A 21056-nucleotide genomic window follows, 5' to 3' on the forward strand; every position below is an offset into this window, starting at 1 on the left:
AAGACACCGTTAAATGAAAGAGTCAATGCTTTGTACTCACTACTTCTGTTCTGAAATAAGAAGTCAAATTCCTATGCTCTCTGTATGGAACCACAATTAAATGTGTCAATTTTGTTAAAATTAGAATCTCAACTTCTTCCTCAAAAAGAATACTATTACCATATAGCTACAATAACTTCTCAATCTGTGTTTACTAAATAAATTGAAACTTTTAATGAAACCTTTGAGGTTAATTGCATTATAATTAAACTTTCAAAAATTGAATTAAATTTAAAATTTCTATACACCAACAATGAACAAATTGAGAAGGAATATGTGGAAACAATTCCATTTACAATAGCCTCAAAGAAAAAAAAAATCAAATACCGAGGAGTAAACTTAACAAAGGATGTGAATGACCTTTACAAGGAGAATTACAAACCCCTGAAGAAAGAGGTAGAAGAAGACTGACTACAGAAGATGGAAAGTTCTCCCATGCTCATGGATTGTTAGAATTAACATAGTAAAAATGGCTATACTACCAAAAGCAATGTACATGTTTAATGCAATTCCCATCAAAATTACAATGACTTTCATCACAGAGATTGAAAAATCCATCCTAATGTTCATTTGGAAACAAAAGAGACCACGAATAGCCAAGGCAATACTCAGTAAAAAGAGAAATGCTGGAGGTATCAGAATACCTGACTTCAAACTATATTACAAAGCAGTAGCAATAAAAACAGCATGGTACTGGCACAAAAACAGACATGAAGACCAGTGGAACAGAATAGAGAACCTGGATATGAATCCACACAACTATACCCATCTCATTTTTTACACAGGTGCCAAAAATATACGATGGAGAAAAGACAGCCTAGCCTCTTCAACAAATGTTGCTGGGAAAAGTGGTTATCTATCTGCAAGAAACTGAAACTATATCCATGTCTATCACCCTGTACTAGTATCAACTCAAAATGGATCAAGGACCTTAATATCAGACCTGAAACTCTGAAGTTACTACAGGAAGGAGCAGGAAACAGTCTGGAAGCAATAGATGTAGGCAAGGACGTCCTCAATAGAACCCCAGCAGGTCAGCAACTAAGAGAAAGGATGGACAAATGAGACCTCATAAAGTTAAAAAGCTTCTTTACAACAAAAGAAATGGTCTCTAAACTGAAGAGACCACCCACAAAGTGGGAGAAAATATTTGTCAGCTATACATCAGGCAAAGGACTGATAATCAGAATATACAGGGAACTTAAGAAACTAAACTCTCCTAAAATCAATGAATCAGCTAAGAAATGGGCAATTGAACTAAACAGAACTTTCTCAAAAGAAATTCAGATAGCCAAAAAAAAACCCTTGAAAAAATGCTCACCATCTCTAGCCTTAAAGGAAATGCAAATTAAAACCACACTAAGATTCTACCTAACCCCTGTTAGAATAGCCAACATCAAAAACACCACCAACAACATGTGTTGGCAAGGATGTGGGGAAAAAGGAACCCTTGTACACTGCTGGTGGGAATGCAAGCTAGTGTAATCACTCTGGAAAAAAATTTGGAGGCTTCTTAAAAATCTAAACATAGATGTGCCATATGATCCAGCAGTCCCACTCCTGGGGATATACCCAAAGGAATGCAACACAGGTTACTCCAGAGGCACCTGCACACCCATGTTTATTACAGCACTATTCACAATAGCCAAGTTATAGAAACAACCAAGATGCCCCACTACTGATGAATGGATCAAGAAAATGTGGTACTTGTACACAATGGAATTTTACTCAGCCATGAAGAAGAATGAAATCTTATCATTTGCAGGTAAATGGATGGAACTGGAGAACATCATTCTGAGCGAGGTTAGCCAGGCTCAGAAGACCAAAAATCACATGTTCTCCCTCATATGCAGACTTTAGATCTAGGGCAAATGCTGCAATGTGGTTGGACTTGGGTCATATGACAAGGGGAGAGCACATACAGGAGATAAGGGAATAGGTAGAAAACCCAAAACATGAAAGCGTTTGATGTCCCCACTGCAGAGGAACTAATACAGAAACCTTAAAGTGACAGAGGTCAACATGTGAAGGGGATCAGGAATCGGTGTAAAGATCAGTTAGAGATGAATCAACATGGGTTGTAACACATGGGTACATGAAAGCAATGCTAGGAATTTCTCTCTATAGCTATCCTTAACTAGCAAAAATGCTTTGTCTTTCTTATTATGCTTATGTCTTCAACAAAATTAGAGATAAGGGCAGAACAGGTTCTGCCTGGAAGCCAGGGGGGAGGGGTAGAGAGTGTGGGGGAAGGGAGCAAGGGGGGAGAAATGACCCAAACAATGTATGCACATGTGAATAAATGAATAATAAAAATTAAAAAATTGTTCAACTTGATTTATTCTTTTTAAAAGAAGTAAAAATATTTTAACTATGTGCTAACATTGTATGTGGTCTTATCTTCCCAGAAAAGATATTATAAGGTATATGAACCAGGGGGAAGCTAATGTCCTAAATTTGAAGGCATAACCCACATTTATGAAAAAATGTAACTATTGATTAGATTTTTTTATGTGTTTGGGTACAAGTTTTGGGTAGATTCAGTTTTTGTAATAATTAGGGATACTGTTGAGTTATGTATAGAGCTATCTTTGGATGTTTTTGATCCCATGTAGTATATAATTAAATTTTTTTATTTCTAGGATTTAGCTTTCCCCCTCCCCGGCCCCAGAAAGTGAAAATTCCTAAGTGAGAAACGAAATATTCAGAAAAGTACTGAAAATGTATCTAATGCTTACTAAACTTAACCTTATGACTTTGGTTCATTAATTAATAACATTTACTTATTAGGCTTAATGATTTATATACTGTAGTTATCACAAGAGCCACATTTTGAATGTATCACTTGTTGAGCTTGGTTTTAATCACTTTGTAGTCCAAGGTAAGACCTCTTCACCTCTCATTTGCTTGCAGAAAAACTGGAATATACCAACTAGGCAAAATCATTGCTTCAGTTTATCTATGAGGAAAACATTTTGGCATTGATATACTTTAACATTTCCATTTCTTTTTTTATAGGTAATGTGGACTGACCTGCCATGTAAAAATTTCCATCTTCTTCTCTGTTGTGCTATTCTGGAAAATGAAAAGCAGCAAATAATGGAAAAGCATTATGGATTCAATGAAATACTTAAGGTAGTTATTTAATTTAGATTTTAGTGTTTTTGGCTCTTCACTGTTTGGTGGTCTTCATATACAGAATCTTTTCTTGGAGTGTTGTTGAGTCCCTGGAGTAATTTAAATTATATCCATGCTAGGATTGGCTTTCTGAGAATGACTGTTGAAGAAATATGTTTTAGACAGGTATTTTTACCTGACTAACTAGGAAGAAAAGGAAACTGAACAAGTGCTCTTTTATGTAGTTTAGTTTTTGAAAAACAAATTGTGTTTTGCTTGTAATTTTGGGACTAGATTTAATGTTCCATAAACTTATTAGCTATATCTTAGCTTTATAGCTTGAAATAATCTAATGAAAGATATATTTGAGTTCCTGTATATTTGTAGTATGTGAATATTTTTATATTAAGGGTTTTATTTGCTATGCAGTCTAACTAGTAATAAATTTATCTAGTAAAATATAATAGTGCTTTCAGTTTTGATTATTTTATTTTATTGATTTTTTTTTTTAGCATATCAATGAATTGTCCATGAAAATTGATGTGGAAGATATACTATGCAAGGCAGAAGCAATTTCTTTACAGATGGTAAAATGCAAGGTATACAGAGTTTCAGATAATTGCAAGATTTTTTTTCTCTTTGCCAGGATCCAGAAAGATTTTCTTTCAAGTAAAATGAATGCCAGTTTTAGTAAATTGAGGGCAGATACGAAGCATTGACTGATTTTTTTGTTTACCATTATACATTTACAGCACTTAATTGGAAACAGTTGACTAATTATGCCAGAGAGGAAACATTTAATACAAGGCAAAATGGTAAAAGTAATGAAAATATTTCTACAATTAAAGAGGCTATAGAATTTAAGTATTACCCAATGTAATAAATACAGAACAGATTTCTTATTAAATATTCAATTTCACCAAATAAAGACAGATGCTAATAATAAATAATTAAATGAATAGTATTCAGTTGATGTCAGTGCATTTGTATCAGTCAAGCTCTTAACTATAAAAATGGTCACATTTAATATATTACCTGAATTCAAGTCAAGTCAGTATACTTCTGATGTTATTTTGGCTCTTGCATTTTTTTTGAAGTTTTAACAAGGATTTATTTTAGTATAACAGGATAAAGTAGGGAGAAGTGGACGAGAAAGGGAAAAACATTTCCTGCTCCCCATACAGGAAATGGGAATCAACACTCAAAATGGTGGTTCACATCTGTGGTCTTAAACTTTCTGAGATGGGGAACACACATCATCAAGTCAAAGTCTAGCAACCCTAATCATTTGACAGTAGATCTGGTTGGCTAATATGGGTGCTAAAACATGAAGGTGTCATGTAGGCCTACTTAAAACACAGAGACAATGGGTGAGTTTTTAAGACTTTCCTTTGCCAGACAGTGGGCTTTTGTATTTTTAAGAGAATTTTGCTTAGCTTTGTTTCATTTACTTATGGGTCTAAACAGTTATTTAGGTTAATTCTTTAATCATTTTTTTGATAGCTGTTTTGTTTGAATACATTTCAGTGAGATACTTCTTACCTTTAAGAAATTTGTGTTTACTGAGGGAGAGAGACAGTATAAATAAGATACTATAAGCAGGAGAAAGAAGTCAGTACAGAAAACTATATGTTCACAGTTATGCTGGGATGGAGAGTGACTAATTTGGAAGAGATCTAGGAACCACTTCTGAAAAAAAGGCAGATGGTTAGGATTTCATTTGGAGTGGAGAAGGAAGGTGAGAAGGATGCATAATTATTAGAATAAAAGAAATCTTAAATAGAAGTATTATTTTGTGAATTTTTTTTCCTTAATAGTGACCAATGGTCTTGTTTGATTTTTCATACCCAGGAATTGCCACAAGCAGTTTGTGAGATCCTGGGGCTTCAGGACAGTGAAGTTACAACACCAGATTCAGACACTGGTGAAGATGAAAATGGTGGCATGGCTGGTCCTACATCTGCATTTCAGAGTAACACTTTGCCTACCCTTGCTGCCATTGCATCCAAAGATGACAGCCCAGCACCGATACCAGTGTCCTCAAATGTCAGCAGATTAACACCTTCATGATCATTTGTCTTGCATTTTTCTTTGAAGAGACACTTTGTTGCTATTCTTTTTCAAGTACTTGAAAGGTGCACATTTAAAATCTTGTTATCGATCATGCTTTAAGGTTTATGGAAAGACAGTGTACTGATGTTCTTACATTAAAGCTTTACAAAGTTTTAAACTAATTATTTTTGTAGTTACTTCCACCAAATAGCCTTTCCCTTTCAATAACATTCCTTAGTATTTTTATAACCAAGTACATTTTATTTTCTTGTTGATGAACTGGAATTGGATAAATATTACAAGTGGATGAGTTGGAAATTAAGCACTTTGAAAAACGTTCACTTTGTTTACTCTTTAGTGGGTTTTGGATTTCATTAAATTAAATGCTGAGCTTCTATATAAAATTCTAAGCTGAGAAGTAGATTGTTACCCAGTGATGAAATTTTTTAAAAAGTGATTTGTTCTATTGTTTACAACAATACTCAGCTTAAATATTTATGCTGGTTGAATGTGACTTAAATTGAAATTTTCATCAATACAATTTAATGTGTAGGTAAAGAACTATTTGACCATAATAAGTGGATTGGCAGTATATTTTTTACATTGAGCTTTTCTTCACTTGTATATAAAGACTCTATAAATACTATTTATGAGCATAAGAAAGGATAGGCGTATTTTCTTTAACTGAATAAACTTGACTATTGATTTATATTACCTGATTCAACAAAATTAATACATGGCTTCAGTATGAGATCTTTTTCAAAACTATTTTCTTAACTGAACATTTAGTTCATGAGACTACATTCAACCCTATACCTGGTGTAATTTAAAATTAATTGCCTGTAACCTCATTTTACTAATAATGTTTATTATCTTTCTTAATAATGCATTGACTGATCAATCAGGTCTTCAGATTTTTATAAAATACTCTTTGCAAAAAGCTTATGTCAAATATTTCAAAGTACTATCATGAGTCTTAAAGTAATGCTTTTTTGTATGTGAATGAAGCTGTTTTTACCATGCAGTATTGCATGATTTTAAGTTATGTGGAATTAACATAACTGATTCCGTTTTAATTGTAATTTGTTAACTCCTGTACATATCATTAAAATAAATTTGAAGTTGAAGTAGTGTTTCCAGTTAAATTACAATTAGAAATAGTTTGCTAGTTCTTCATCAAAATAAAAAAAACCCAAGATGGACCTCAATATGTTGAATATTTTTTGTTATTGAAATAAAAAATCATTTGAATGGGTTATAGAAGTGATAAACATGACTCCTTTTATAACTGAAAAAAATTTCCTTTTTAATACTGTGTATTTTAATATAAAATATACATGCATATGGTAAAATGCATGCATTTTTGTATAATTCTGTTAGTTGTAAAAATACATATAATTGTGTAAGAACCACTAAAATTGAGATACAGAAAAACTTTGTCATACCAGACATTCCCCTTTTCCGCTTTGAATTTGATCCATTATTTTGGACATGAGCCTGTTTTTTTTATTATATTATTGTTGTGCTGAGGATACATTGTGCCCATTCAACTGAAAATTTTTTCATCATGACAATGGGTATAGTGTTGCTCTGAAGGACATAATTATCTTATTGAGTATAGCAGCTTACAGCAATTAATGCTAATAGTGCAAAGAAAAAGTCATACAGTTCTAAAATGGTCCAGTAGACAGATTCCCTCACCCCAAGAAAGGGAACCAAGTGAACTTTTTTCCGAGTTGAGCATTAACTGACAATCATGACAAGTAGAATGATTAGATTTTAGTTTTTAATATCATGTGCTATCTTTCATCAGTTAATAATGAGTACGCCTACTCAGAAAAAAAGGAAAACTGATCAAAAACTCAGCATCTCCAGTTTTTCATTTCCTGCTATTCAGGAAATTGCTTAGAACATCTTGATGTCCTCCTTGTTCTCTCCTGGACAGTGGCTTTTTGGTTGTGTGTGTATGTGGTTTTTTTCTACTGCATAATATATCTACTTCAGATTTTTTAAAATCATAATACATAAGTTTATACTTTTGTCAAGTTTTATTCTAAAACAAAACATAATTTTAACTAAACTGTGTGCATTTCTATCTAACACATTTTTGATATGGAAATAATATAGCATAGTGGTAAAGACTTAATCCATAAAAAATCCAGTTAGTAAATACTGTGTAAACGTGAGTTGTTGAGATTGCTAGTATACATAGTTCAGGTAAATTTCTTAGTTTAAGGTTTTAAAAGTTTAGTTCAGTTTTCACAAGATACTAGATTTGTACCCCTAGAATTTGTTCTTTATTTGATACTTAAGTTGTTAAAATCCAGATTGTTTCTAATTTTAACTGCTAGAGTTAGTATTAATTTTTGAGAAATGACTTTGCATTTAAGAACTCCCTGTGTTGATCATGCATGTAGATTCTTCAACTCTATGTAGAGAACTTTAGTCTCAGTGATTAGAGATTGAATCTTTTTGAACAGTAAGGAAACAACCTTTTGAATAGTGATTGATTCTTATTAAGCTTGACTTTGCCCAGAGTTTTTATGGATGCATGGAATATTCACATAATTATGCCATTATTAAAGGTAGTTTATATAAAGTAACCAAAATGTTTATGGAAGAATCTAGAACTTTATTTGTATACAGCTATGTACCAGGGTAACATCATTCATGCTTGGGCCATCTGTCTTTACTTGGTGTTTTCAGGAGATACATAAACATCTTACTGTGTGCAAAGTCATGTCCATATTTTTGGAGAGAAATTATGGTTTCTCAGAGTATTTTTTTTTCTCACAGAAGTTGAGAACCATTGTTGTAAATTATTTAGCCTGAGAGTAGTAGGAATTTGACTCACACCAGTGTTTTTATGTTCTGAACCTCAGTTAAAATGTTGAGTGCTCATTTGCAGATTCTTAGTCTGTATTATCAAAATACATATTCAGGTTCTACCAAATCATAATGCCTGGAAGTGATACCAAGATACCTACATTTTAACTGGTATCCAGGTGATTTTCTAAGCTTCCTTGAAGTTAAAGGACTAATATATATTGTATTTCATATGTTAAAACATTTTAATTTATGATGGGATAGTCAAGTCCTTAAGTATTTAAAACAAGTAGTTCCTTGAATTTCTGTGGTGGGTTTGCTCTGGTTCTGCTTGCCATTTTTGGTAAAAAATGATGACAATCAGCCTACTTTATGTAGAACAGCACCTCAGTTCTAACATCTTGAAGAAAATTAAACCTTGTCACGCCTGAACATGAAACAGAATTACACTATTTGAAATGAATCTGAAAAAGTTCCCTTAGTATCTAATGCCACTGTTTGATACTAACCATCTATACTGTTAATGGAATACACGTCATTTGAATGATGCAACCGTAGTTGGTCTCTTCTCTCCATGGGATCTATTGGGTATTTTAAGTTATGGATTTTTGAAGATTGTTCTAATTACAAATGTTTATTTTACTGTTTTGTAAGTAGACTCTTACTAGGTTATCCATCTTGACATAGTTAAGTGCAAAGGTGGGAGAGAAGTGAACAGTGTATATTGGACATATTTCTATACCTCTCGATATCCAAAGTGTTTCTTTCCACCTGTGGGAAATTAAACTGTTTATGAAATCACTGTAAAGAAAATTATGATCAAAAGTCTTTTCTAACATCTATCAGGAATCAGGAGTATCATATTTGCCTGATGTAGTTCAATCCCTATAGATAAAATTGGAATGTTAGAATAATGGGAGGTAAGCTACTGGAAATGTCTCTAAAACACGTATATTGCTCCTCAATATATCTGTCTGCAAAACAACAGAATAGAAACAGCAAGTTCCAGTATGCTTAGCTGTGATCAATGAGCAGTGCAGTCTGCTTCGGCTTTTTTAATTAAAAAGATTATTAACCTCAGAGATGGACTTTGGACGTGATAGCTGGTATTAGGGATTTCCAACACCAGACTAGTCAGATTGGAGGCACAAGACCCAGTGGGTTAGTAGACTGCTTTAAAAACCAAAATACGACTGTTTATAGAGTGCTTTGCTTGTTGCATGGCCAGCTTGTGCAGACACTAGAGTCTCTTCATGGATGTCATTGATTCACTTTGCAAAGCAGATTGATTGCTAGTGCAGAGCCATCAGTGTCCTGAGTGCTCACCATTCAAGTTGCATGCAGGAATCATTGTCAGGGGCACCCTTGTGGAGTATAGGCCTAGAAAAATCTGGCTACATGCCTTTTGTTGGTTGAGTAAAGTATTAAAATGATCCAATGTATTTGTGGCTAGCAGCATACGACCCAAATAGATGATATAAAAATTAATAGATTTTCTGTGAAATTAGGTATGTTTACTTTTTGTACTAATGCTATCATAGACACGTAAATACTCCTCCCCGCCACTTCCTTCAAGACATACTTGTTAGTAACACATGTTGGTGTAAATGGAGGCTAAAGAAATTTGTTAACTTTCTCAATTTAAACTTCTGAATAGCTTTGGAACAAATATTCTATTTCAGTTAACAGCTTTTAAGGATTCTTTATTAGGGCTAATAGACTTCCCAAATGAGGAAAAACTCAAATCATTCTTACTAGCTTCCTTCACATCTTATAACTAATTATGCTGTCCAAACTAGCCTTCAAGCTTTTTATTTAGTATGAATTATGCCAAGGTTTTATTGACTAGGGAAAATAATCTTTTTCATGGATATTACATACCTGAGAATTCATAAACTATGGCAGAACAACCCTTAAGGGAAGGAATTTAAGAAATAAGAGTGCAGGGCTGGAGGTGTGGCTCAAGCAGTAGAGCATTCACTTAGCAGGTGTAAAGCCCTGAGTTCAAACGTCAGTACCACCAAAGAAAATAATTGTAGCCAACTAGCTCAGATGGCAGAATGCTGGTACATTTCCTTTTCCTAAGTCATTTCTGTTGATCCTAACAGGTTTGTTACTTGATTTCAGACATGAGAATATATCCTCCATCAGAAAAAGGAAAAAATAAGTGAAAAACACCTGTAGAAAAGGACATTTTAAAAACATTTTTATTGGCATATATTAGTTGTACAGTGGGGTTTCATTGTTTCCATGTATGCTTACAGTGTACCTTGGTTAGATTCACCTCCCCATCATTCTCCCATACCCTCTTCCCTTCCTGCTCCTTAAAACAATTTCCACAGGTTTCATTGGTCTATTTTCATACAAGTATATAATGTTCCTCACCATAGTTACCCTCTTCATTCACACTCTTCCCTCCCACTGGTACCCACACCTGAACAGTACTTTCACATTCCTGCCCTTCATTCTTTTAGTACATTCATTGTTCAAAATGGATTTTACCATGATATTTCACATGAGTAGATTTCACTTTCAGCAAATTAAACCCCGCTATTTCTCTTGTTCCCTTTTCCCTCCCCCTGTATTTTAACCACTTTTAATGTGTTTCATTATGCCATCTTCATACCCAGATGCAATGCATTTAGATACTATCATTCTCCTTTCCTCTCTTGCTAGTCCTCTCAGTCCATTACAAACATGTTCTCTCTGTATATTTATATATGATTATGAATGCATTCATGTACATATCTTTTAGGCCCAGCTTCCACATATGAAAGAAAATCTACAGCCTTTGTCTTTCTGAACCTGACTTCACTTAGCATGATGTTCTCCAGTTCTGTTCATTTGCAAATGACTTTTCATTCTTCTTTGTGGATGAATAATACTCCATTGTATATATACCACATTTTCTTACTCCATTTATTAGTTGTAGCACATCTGAATTATTTCCAAAGCATGTCTGTTGTGAACAGTGCTTCACAGTGTGCAAGTTGTCTTATTGTGTCCTGGCTAACATTCCTTTGGGTATATGCCCAGGAGTAGTAGTGGTGGGTCATGTGGTAAGTCTACTTTTAATTTTTTTTGAGACTCCTCCATACTGCTTTCCATAGTGGTTGCACTAATTTACATTCCCACCAATAGTGGATAAAGGTTCCTTCCCCCTACTCCCACACACACCATGCCAGCATTTTTGTTGTTTGTTATTTATGATAGCTATTCTTATGGAGTGAGGTGAAATCTCAACGTCATTTTGATTTGTACTTCCTTTATTGCTAGGGATGCTGAGTATTTCTTCATGTAATTATTGGCCATTTGTACTTTTGAGAATTGTCTGTTCAGTTCCTTTGACCATTTATTACTGGGTGTTTAGTTTTTTGAGCTCTCTATATGTACTAATATAGTCGACAAAGATTTCCTACCATTCTGTAGGCTGTCTTTTCAGTCTAGTGACTTTTCCTTTGCTGTACAGAAACTTTTTCTAGTTTGATGCAGTCCCATTTGTCAGTCCTTTTTCTTATTTTCTGAACTATTGCAGTTCTATTCATACTGCAGGAAGGAACACGGAAAACAATAGGAGCTTCCTAGGCAGTGTTGTCCCTGTTTCCCTCTATTGTTTCCCCTGTTCTTTCCTGCAGTAGTTTCACAGTTTCTGGTCTTACATTAAAGATCTTTGACCCACTAAAATATTCTCACCTTATATTACTACAGGGTGAGAAACAAGGTTCAGTCTTCTGTATGTGGATATTGAGTTTTCCCAGCACCATTAATTGAAAAGGCTGTCTTCTCTAATGTATGTCTCAGTTCCTTTGTAAAAATGCAATGGCTATGGCAGAAAAGGACCTTCTTTACTACAGAAATTCCTATTTTATTGGTCATCCTAAATTTCATCTTCTAACAATTTCCACATGTCTGGGTTGCTGAATTTTCCACATCTTTCTTCAACTCAGAATTATAAACAAAAAAGGTAAATTTAGGAGAGTGAGTTTAATCTGAATCATAAAAGTATCTTATTTGATGGCTTCAAAATACAGAGTGAATCCATGAGAGGACTGGTCTTGGTCCTGTGGTCCTTCAATTTTAATCTCTTGAGTTTTCCTTAAGGACTCAAATGAAGAGCATCACACATGGATTCTTTTTTTTTTTCTTTTACATCTTTGTAAAGTTTTTAAAAAACTTAGAAAAGAAAAAAATGCTTAGAAAGTTTACATGCCTTATTTTCCTTGTTATTATTTGTTTGCAATCCATGACCCAGTGTTTCTTGGTCCCAATTTAGAATTTCCTACTTAGGTAAGCACAGATAATGTGAGTTATGTTCACAGGTAGCATTTCTGGACAAACAGTGCAATTTGCTTTAGGCAACTTGTTTTTTTAAGTAGTTAAAAGTGACTTCATGATAGAATATGCATGGGTCACCTTATAAGGTGCTTTATGTTTTGGAAAAGGCGAAAAAAGGATTCAAATGTCAGGAAAAAAGTTCAAATTAACTGAATTGTTCATACTAGGAAATGTCCACTGTGTTGCTAGGTCCAGCTTCTCACAACATGTCAGGCCAATGAAGTTGAGAAACAAGGTTTTGAGGACGGGAGGTGACTTTTGTCCAAAGTCTGTCTTAACTTCTCCAGGCCAGAAAGATTTTTTTTTTATTCATATGTGCATACAATGTTTGGGTCATTTCTCCCCCATCCCCTCACCCTCTCCCTTATCCCCCCAATCCCCTCTCTCTCCCCCCAACCCCCTCGATACTTGTCAGAAATTGTTTTGCCCTTATCTCTGATTTTGTTGAAGAGAGAGTATAAACAATAATAGGAAGGACCAAGGGTTTTTGCTAGTTGAGATAAGAATAGCTATACAGGGAGTTGACACACATTGATTTCCTGTGCACGTGTGTTACCTTATAAGTTAATTCTTCTTGATCTGACCTTTTCTCTAGTTCCTTGTCCCCTTCTCCTGTTGGCCTCAGTTGCTTTAAAGTATCTGTTTTAGTTTCTCTGTGTTGAGGGCAACAAATGCTATCTAGTTTTTTAGGTGTCTTACCTCTATCCTCATACCTCCCTTGTATGCTCTCGCTTTATCATGTGATCAAAGTCCAATCCCCTTGTTGTGTTTGCCCTTGATCTAATGTCCACATATGAGGGAGAACATAACGATTTTTGGTCTTTTGGGTCAGGCTAACCTCACTCAGAATGATGTTCTCCAATTCCATCCATTTACCAGCAAATGATAACATTTTGTTGTTCTTCACGGCTGCATAAAATTCCATTATGTATAGATACCACATTTTCTTAATCCATTCATCAGTGGTGGGGCATCTTGGCTGTTTCCATAACTTGGCTATTGTGAATAGTACCACAATAAACATGGGTGTGCAGGTGCCTCTGGAGTAACCTGTGTCACAGTCTTTTGGGTATATCCCCAAGAGTGGTATTGCTGGATCACATGGTAGAACAATGTTTAGCTTTTTAGGTAGCCTCCAAATTTTTTTCCAGAGTGGTTGTACTAGTTTACATTCCCACCAGCAGCGTAAGAGGATTCCTTTCTCCTCCGCATCCTTGCCAACACCTGTTGTTAGTGGTGTTGCTAATGATGGCTATTCTAACGGGTGAGGTGGAATCTTAGCGTGGTTTTTATTTGCATTTCCTTTATTGCTAGAGATGGTGAGCATTTTTTCATGTGTTTTTTGGCCATTTGAATTTCTTCTTTTGAGAAAGTTCTGTTTAGTTCACTTGCCAATTTCTTTATTGGTTCATTAGTTTTGGGAGAATTTAGTTTTTTTAAGTTCCCTATATATTCTGGTTATCAGTCCTTTGTCTGATGTATAGCTGGCAAATATTTTCTCCCACTCTGTGGGTGTTCTCTTCAGTTTAGAGACCATTTCTTTTGATGAACAGAAGGTTTTTAGTTTTATGAGGTCCCATTTATCTATGCTATCTCTTAGTTGCTGTGCTGCTGGGGTTTCGTTGAGAAAGTTCTTACGTATACCTACTAACTCCAGAGTATTTCCTACTCTTTCCTGTATCAACTTTAGAGTTTGGGGTCTGATATTAAGATCCTTGATCCATTTTGAGTTAATCTTGGTATGGGGTGATATACGTGGATCTAGTTTCAGTTTTTTGCAGACTGCTAACCAGTTTTCCCAGCAGTTTTTGTTGAAGAGACTGTCTTTTCTCCATCGTATATTTTTAGCGCCTTGTCAAAGACAAGTTGGTTATAGTTGTGTGGCTTCATATCTGGGTCCTCTATTCTGTTCCACTGATCTTCATGTCTGTTTTTGTGCCAGTACCATGCTGTTTTTATTGTTACTGCTTTGTAATATAGTTTGAAGTCAGGTATCGTGATACCTCCAGCATTGTTCTTTTGACTGAGTATTGCCTTGGCTATTCGTGGCCTCTTGTGTTTCCATATAAATTTAACAGTAGATTTTTCAATCTCTTTAATGAATGTCGTTGGAATTTTGATGGGCATTGCATTAAACATGAGGATTACTTTTGGGAGTATCGACATTTTTACTATGTTGATTCTACCAATCCATGAGCGTGGGAGATCTCTCCACTTTCTATAGTCTTCCTCAATCTCTTTCTTCAGAAGTTTATAGTTTTCCTTGTAGAGGTTATTCATATCCTTTGTTAGGTTTACACCTAGGTATTTGATTTTTTTTTGAGACTATTGTAAATGGAATTGTTTTCATACATTCCTTCTCAGTTTGTTCATTATTAGCGTATAGAAATGCTAATGATTTTTCTATGTTGATTTTATATCCTGCTACCTTGCTATAGCTATTGATGGCGTCTAGGAGCTTCTGAGTAGTTTTTTGGGTCTTTAAGGTACAGGATCATATCATCTGCACATAGGGATATTTTGACAGTTTCTTTACCTATTTGTATCCCTTTATTCCTTCTTCTTGCCTTATTGCTCTGGCTAGGAAATCCAGTACTGTGTTGAATAGGAGTGGAGATAGTGGGCATCCTTGTCTGGTTCCTGATTTTAGAGGGAATGGTTTCAGTTTTTCTCCATTAAGTATAATGCTGGCCATAGGTTTGTCATATATAGCTTTTATAATGTTGAGGTACTTTCCTTCTATTCCTAGTTTTCTTAGAGCTTTTATCATGAAATGGTGTTGGATCTTGTCAAAGGCTTTTGGCCAGAAAAATTTTTAAAGGAGAAGTTGAAGGAAGCAGAAACAAAGGGGCACAAATAAAATCAAGAAGTTATTTTTTGTTAGCATATATTATACAAAGGAGTTTCATTGTAATATTTCCATACATGTATCTAAGGCACTTTGTTCAAATCCACTGCCTCTCCTACTCTTTCTTATCCTCCCATTTTATTTATTTATTTTACTCCAGCACAGGGTTTATTGTGGAGAAGTACCCCTGTGGGGGGGTGGAAGGGTATGCAGCAAGAAAGCTGGAGCCCACAGCCACTTACCCCCATTTTTAAAAATTACAATTTTTAAGTGAGGTACACAAGAAGTTATTTTTGAGTCAGAGGCTGCAGGTGTCATGAGGATCAGCTGTCTGCAATTGGAGGTTTCTATAGCTCAGTCATATTAAATGGCCATTTTAAGCTATATATTGGCATAATATATGCTTCCTGCTCCCTACATGGAAGAATGCAGGCTGTTTAAAGACTGTGTTTAGTGACATTACTGGTGAGCTATTAAGTTTTAGCAAGCACAACCTTTTTCGGTATGAAGTTAAAGGTGTTACACTTATGAAGGTGAAACAAAAGAGTTAAACCCTGGGTAAGAGCACAGGTTTGGGGGTGGAAGGTCAGTCTTGGATTTGGGACCTGGTGCAATTACTTCCTTAGTTTTGTGACCATTACTCCTGGTCCTTTTTTATCTGTATTGTGATAATGTCTACTTCAATTGTGAGGGGTAAATGGAGCACATATAAATTTAGTAAATGCGATCATTATATATGATGGCAGCCAAATAGATACCGTCACCATCTATTTCCCCTTTAAAATATTAAAGCGATATGGTTTGTTTATCCTCCCCAGACATATGATGCTGTTGATGTAACCTTGTGTCACCCTTCAGTTTTCTTCCTTTTGAGATCATTTTTATTTTAATTTGAAGTGTGCTGGTTTCGTCTGAGCCACTGCCTCACAGACCCCAGCATAAACCTCTGTCCCTTGTGGTTCAGTTTTATCTTCTTTATATGGACTTAGAGTGTGCCTGTATTTTATTTATGAGAACACAACCGTAAGATAGCTCATATTTTGTCTATTACTATAGTCTGATTCTCAGACTTACCTTCATGATCAATACAGCACGTAATCTGAAAAGGAAAATCCTCCTCCCAAAAACCAAAAAGTTAGACATAATCTACATCATGCATTTTTATTAGTATATAGTGTGTATTTATAAGACAAACATTTTATTAGGGGGACAAATTGAGGCTTAAAGTTGTACACAGCTGTTTTGGGTTAGACTTTAAAATTAGTTCCCTTCAGTTGCATTGATTCCAGATTGGCCTAAGTCAAGTAGTAGTCAAGTAGTCTAATTATATTGTCTAAATGTCTGGATGGCCAATATAACCTCCATGCGAAGTTCAAGTTCACTTTGTTTATACTTTTCCCCTCAACACAATAGTTGATGTAATGTGTAAGAGTGATCGACAGAAATAAGTACATTTCCGTGGTGTCATAAACACCTTCATCTGTTATAGTATGAGCTGAACTAGTTGAAGCCACATGAGAATATTATAGTTCAGAAAAATTCATAGGAACACAGTGCAGCACTCATATTGAACATGTTAATTAGTAATGTTATGAAGACTTCACTCAAGGTTAGGAGAGAGTGGGGTTTTCTAACATTCTAAGTGAACTTGTGACTTCTTTCCCCCACACTGCTGCCTGTATTTTAAGTTCACATGTTGATATTTAAGTGCCAAGATAGATGAGTATTTCATGAGCTATGTGTATAATGTTGGTTTGCCAATACTTTGAAAAGAAAATGGTGTTACACAGAAGCCTGCTTGAGTTCCTAAAAGTAAGTCATTGCAGGCTTATTTCCTTCCCTTTTGTTGATGTAATACTAAACCATAGGAAAGAGATATAAACTTCTTTTGGTATTCTGTGTGATTAAGATTGAGAAATTAGAAGTAGATGCTAGTAATATTGAACTTAACCTACGTATGAACCTAAAATATATATAAGTTCTAGGAGTCAAATATCGATAGTAAAAATCCAGCTAAACTGATTAGGTTACCATCTAATAAAAACTTCATCTTTTTCTACTGCCTTGTTCAATATGGTAGTAGTCATAGAAGGCATACATATCAAATTTCCTTGTGACATAAATGTGGTAAACTAAAATGATGGCTTAGAATCAGGAAGATAAGTTTTTCAAGGAAAAAGAATGAAACTTTTAATTGAATCCCAGTCTCAAAACAGTCACTGCTACTTCTCTTTCAAATATATCCATATTCTCACATCCCACAACTATCTTAAAACTTCACTCCTGCTTTCTCCATTCACACTGGGGAGTTGCCTGGCAAATTAACTCTTTAAGTCTATTTTCTTTTTTTTTTCTTTTATTATTCATATGTGCATACAAGGCTTGGGTCATTTCTCCTCCCTGCCCCCACCCCCTCCCTTACCACCCACTCTGCCCCCTCCCTCTCCCCCCCACCCCCTCAATACCCAGCAGAAACTATTTTGCCCTTATTTCTAATTTTGTTGAAGAGAGAGTATAAGCAATAAAAGGAAGGAGCAAGGGTTTTTGCTAGTTGAGATAAGGATAGCTATACAGGGCATTGACTCACATTGATTTCCTGTGCGCGGGTGTTACCTTCTAGGCTAATTCTTTTTGATCTAACCTTTTTTCTAGTTCCTGGTCCCCTTTTCCTATTGGCCTCAGTTGCTTTTAAGATATCTGCTTTAGTCTCTCTGTGTTAAGGGCAACAAATGCTAGCTAGTTTTTAGGTGTCTTACCTATCCTCACCCCTCCCTTGTGTACTCTCGCTTTTATCATGTGCTCATAGTCCAATCCCCTTATTGTGTTTGCCCTTGATCTAATGTCCACATATGAGGGAGAACATACGATTTTTGGTCTTTTGGGCCAGGCTAACCTCACTCAGAATGATGTTCTCCAATTCCATCCATTTACCAGCGAATGACAACATTTCGTTCTTCTTCATGGCTGCATAAAATTCAATTGTGTATAGATACCACATTTTCTTAATCCATTCGTCAGTGGTGGGGCATCTTGGCTGTTTCCATAACTTGGCTATTGTGAATAGTGCTGCAATAAACATGGGTGTGCAGGTGCCTCTGGAGTAACTTGTGTCACAGTCTTTTGGGTATATCCCCAAGAGTGGTATTGCTGAATCAGATGGTAGATCAATGTTTAGCTTTTTAATTAGCCTCCAAATTTTTTTCCAGCGTGATTGTACAAGTTTACATTCCCACCAATAGTGTAAGAGGGTTCCTTTTTCCCCCTGTCCTCGCCAACACTTGTTATTGGTGGTGTTGCTGATGATGGCTATTCTAACAGGGGTGAGGTGGAATCTTAGCGTGGTTTTAATTTGCATTTCCTTTATTGCTAGAGATGGTGAGCATTTTTTCATGTGTTTTTTGGCCATTTGAATTTCTTCTTTTGAGAAAGTTCTGTTTAGTTCACTTGCCAATTTCTTTATTGGTTCATTAGTTTTGGGAGAATTTAGTTTTTTTAAGTTCCCTATATATTCTGGTTATCAGTCCTTTGTCTGATGTATAGCTGGCAAATATTTTCTCCCACTCTGTGGGTGTTCTCTTCAGTTTAGAGACCATTTCTTTTGATGAACAGAAGGTTTTTAGTTTTATGAGGTCCCATTTATCTATGCTATCTCTTAGTTGCTGTGCTGCTGGGGTTTTGTTGAGAAAGTTCTTACCTATACCTACTAATTCCAGAGTATTTCCTACTCTTTCCTGTATCAACTTTAGAGTTTGTGGTCTGATATTAAGATCCTTGATCCACTTTGAGTTAATCTTGGTATGGGGTGATATACGTGAATCTAGTTTCAGTTTTTTGCAGACTGCTAACCAGTTTTCCCAGCAGTTTTTGTTGAAGAGGCTGCTATTTCTCCACCATATATTTTTAGCTCCTTTGTCAAAGACAAGTTGGTTATAGTTTTGTGGCTTCATATCTGAGTCCTCTATTCTATTCCACTGGTCTTCATGTCTGTTTTTGTGCCAGTAAGTCTATTTTCTTTTATCCTTTTCCCCAAACATATTTCTTTGTACTTCTGAAGCTCAGCTTTCTATTGATGACTTTGGACTTTCAGTTGACTTCTTTTCTAGCCAGGGTGATGAAGCTGAGTGGTGAGAAAGCCAGAAATAAGAGTTCCTCAGGGTCTCATCTTGGTAGATGAGGGAAATTGGTAGTGAGAGAAAGTTCCAACTGTGGACCATGGATACTTTAGCATCTCCTTGGTTCTTTCCATTTATAAATATCACCTTTTAAAAAATATACCACTTTTCTATTTATTTGTTCATACAAATAATGATTTAAGGTGCTGGCTAATAGTACTTTTTTTTCATTTGTTTTCACTACTGTCCTCCCATCCCAGTACTAATCAGGCCCAACTCTGGTTAGTTTCAGTGATCATATGAGATTGGGTGCATTCAGGGTGGTATGTCCACGGATTTCACTACTGTTCTCAACAACAAATACTTGTATTGAAATCCCATTGACATCTTTAACATAAAACTTCCCTGTTGTGGACCCTTGTTGAATATCTCAGCTGTTCACCATCATGGCTATTCATGATACGGTTCTCTTCTTCCTATAGGGTCTTATACTGGAGATCTGCTTCTCTGACAGTATCTTACTTTATGTTTTCCCCTTCCAGTTCCCTCTTCCTGACTCTTTACTGGCTTGATTTAAACCAATTCTGTCCGCTTTATGACTGTTGTCTTCCTGCTTATCATTGATTATGAGGACAACTGACTATTAAATCCCAGGTTAATTACATCTCTTTAACTTCTGCCAGGCATTTCAAGACAATGCCTAATTTTTACTTTGGCTTTACATTCAATGAAATACAGGTATTAACTAGCACTTTGAGTACCCAATATCTGTCAGCCACCATGTTAACCACTTTAATACATACTCAATTTAATCAGAATAAGAGCCCCATAAAGTCTCGGTATTTTCACCCTTATGTTACAGATATGGAGGCTGAGAAAGGTGAAGCAATGTGTTTGTGTTCTTAAGCACAGTAAGGCAAGTAGCAGAGCTAAGATTTAAACTCCAGTTTATTGAAAACCAATGTTCTACTTATACAGTACAATTTTTATAAGCAAGGATTTATTTTAATATGACAGCATAAAGTGAGGAAAAAGGGGGAGAAACATTTTCTGTTCCCCACATAGGAAATGGGAGCAAATACTATATCTTTAATATTTATGTTTTTGTAATCAATCTCATACATACACATGATTTCCACAGAATTTGTTATGAGGAAACTGTCCTCTTCCTTCACCCATCCTCCAGTTCCTCTGTGAAGTGGCAAGAATTCCAACTTCAGATTATTTTGGTGTTTACTTTCGTGTCTCTCAATGCTGTAATGTGTATGTGGTGGTGATACTTTGATTTTCAGTTTTAGGTACTAACCACTGAAGATGGGGATTTAGCTTTTTACCTTGCCCTCAGTCTCTTCCCCCCTCCATTATTCACATGCACAACTTATCTTTCTATTTTACCATATAGTTGATATTTAGTACTTATATTATTGTTACTTTGAAAATGCCATTTTCAACTGAGATGTTTTTCTTTCTTCTTAAACCTTTTTTTCTTTGGAAAAAGATTTTCATTTGCTGATTTTCTATATAATTGTCACTATTCCAACCTCACATGTTTTACCAAGTATAGAGGCTTGTCCACTGTGAGCCTCACTGTTCAGAGCTCTCAGTGTTCTCTTTAGTTCTTAAGGTGTTTTCAGGTTTTTCCCCTTAGTATGGTCAGATTTTCCTAAGAGGACTTTTCCCTTTATCTGGCTCAGTCTTCTGAGGTCTGGGAGTTTCAATATCTAGTG

At 35.4% G+C, this 21056-nt stretch overlaps 1 protein-coding gene across 3 annotated transcripts in view; it reads left to right on the top strand.

Annotated features, from left to right (window-relative positions):
* Tbc1d15 (TBC1 domain family member 15) overlaps window positions 1-6416 on the top strand; it is an 84933-nt gene extending 78517 nt beyond the window's left edge. For all 3 annotated transcript variants that reach the window (XM_020177892.2, XM_020177887.2, XM_074083934.1), the window contains 3 exons: window positions 3058-3174; window positions 3669-3755; window positions 5008-6416. In XM_020177892.2, the coding sequence (XP_020033481.1) occupies window positions 3058-3174; window positions 3669-3755; window positions 5008-5226 (423 nt within the window). In that variant the 3' untranslated portion in view covers window positions 5227-6416. The remainder of the gene's footprint in view (window positions 1-3057; window positions 3175-3668; window positions 3756-5007) is intronic.
* Window positions 6417-21056: the final 14640 nt, after the last annotated feature.

This window comes from Castor canadensis, chromosome 8, assembly GCF_047511655.1.
Source record: "Castor canadensis chromosome 8, mCasCan1.hap1v2, whole genome shotgun sequence".
Taxonomy (NCBI): Eukaryota; Metazoa; Chordata; class Mammalia; order Rodentia; family Castoridae; genus Castor; species Castor canadensis.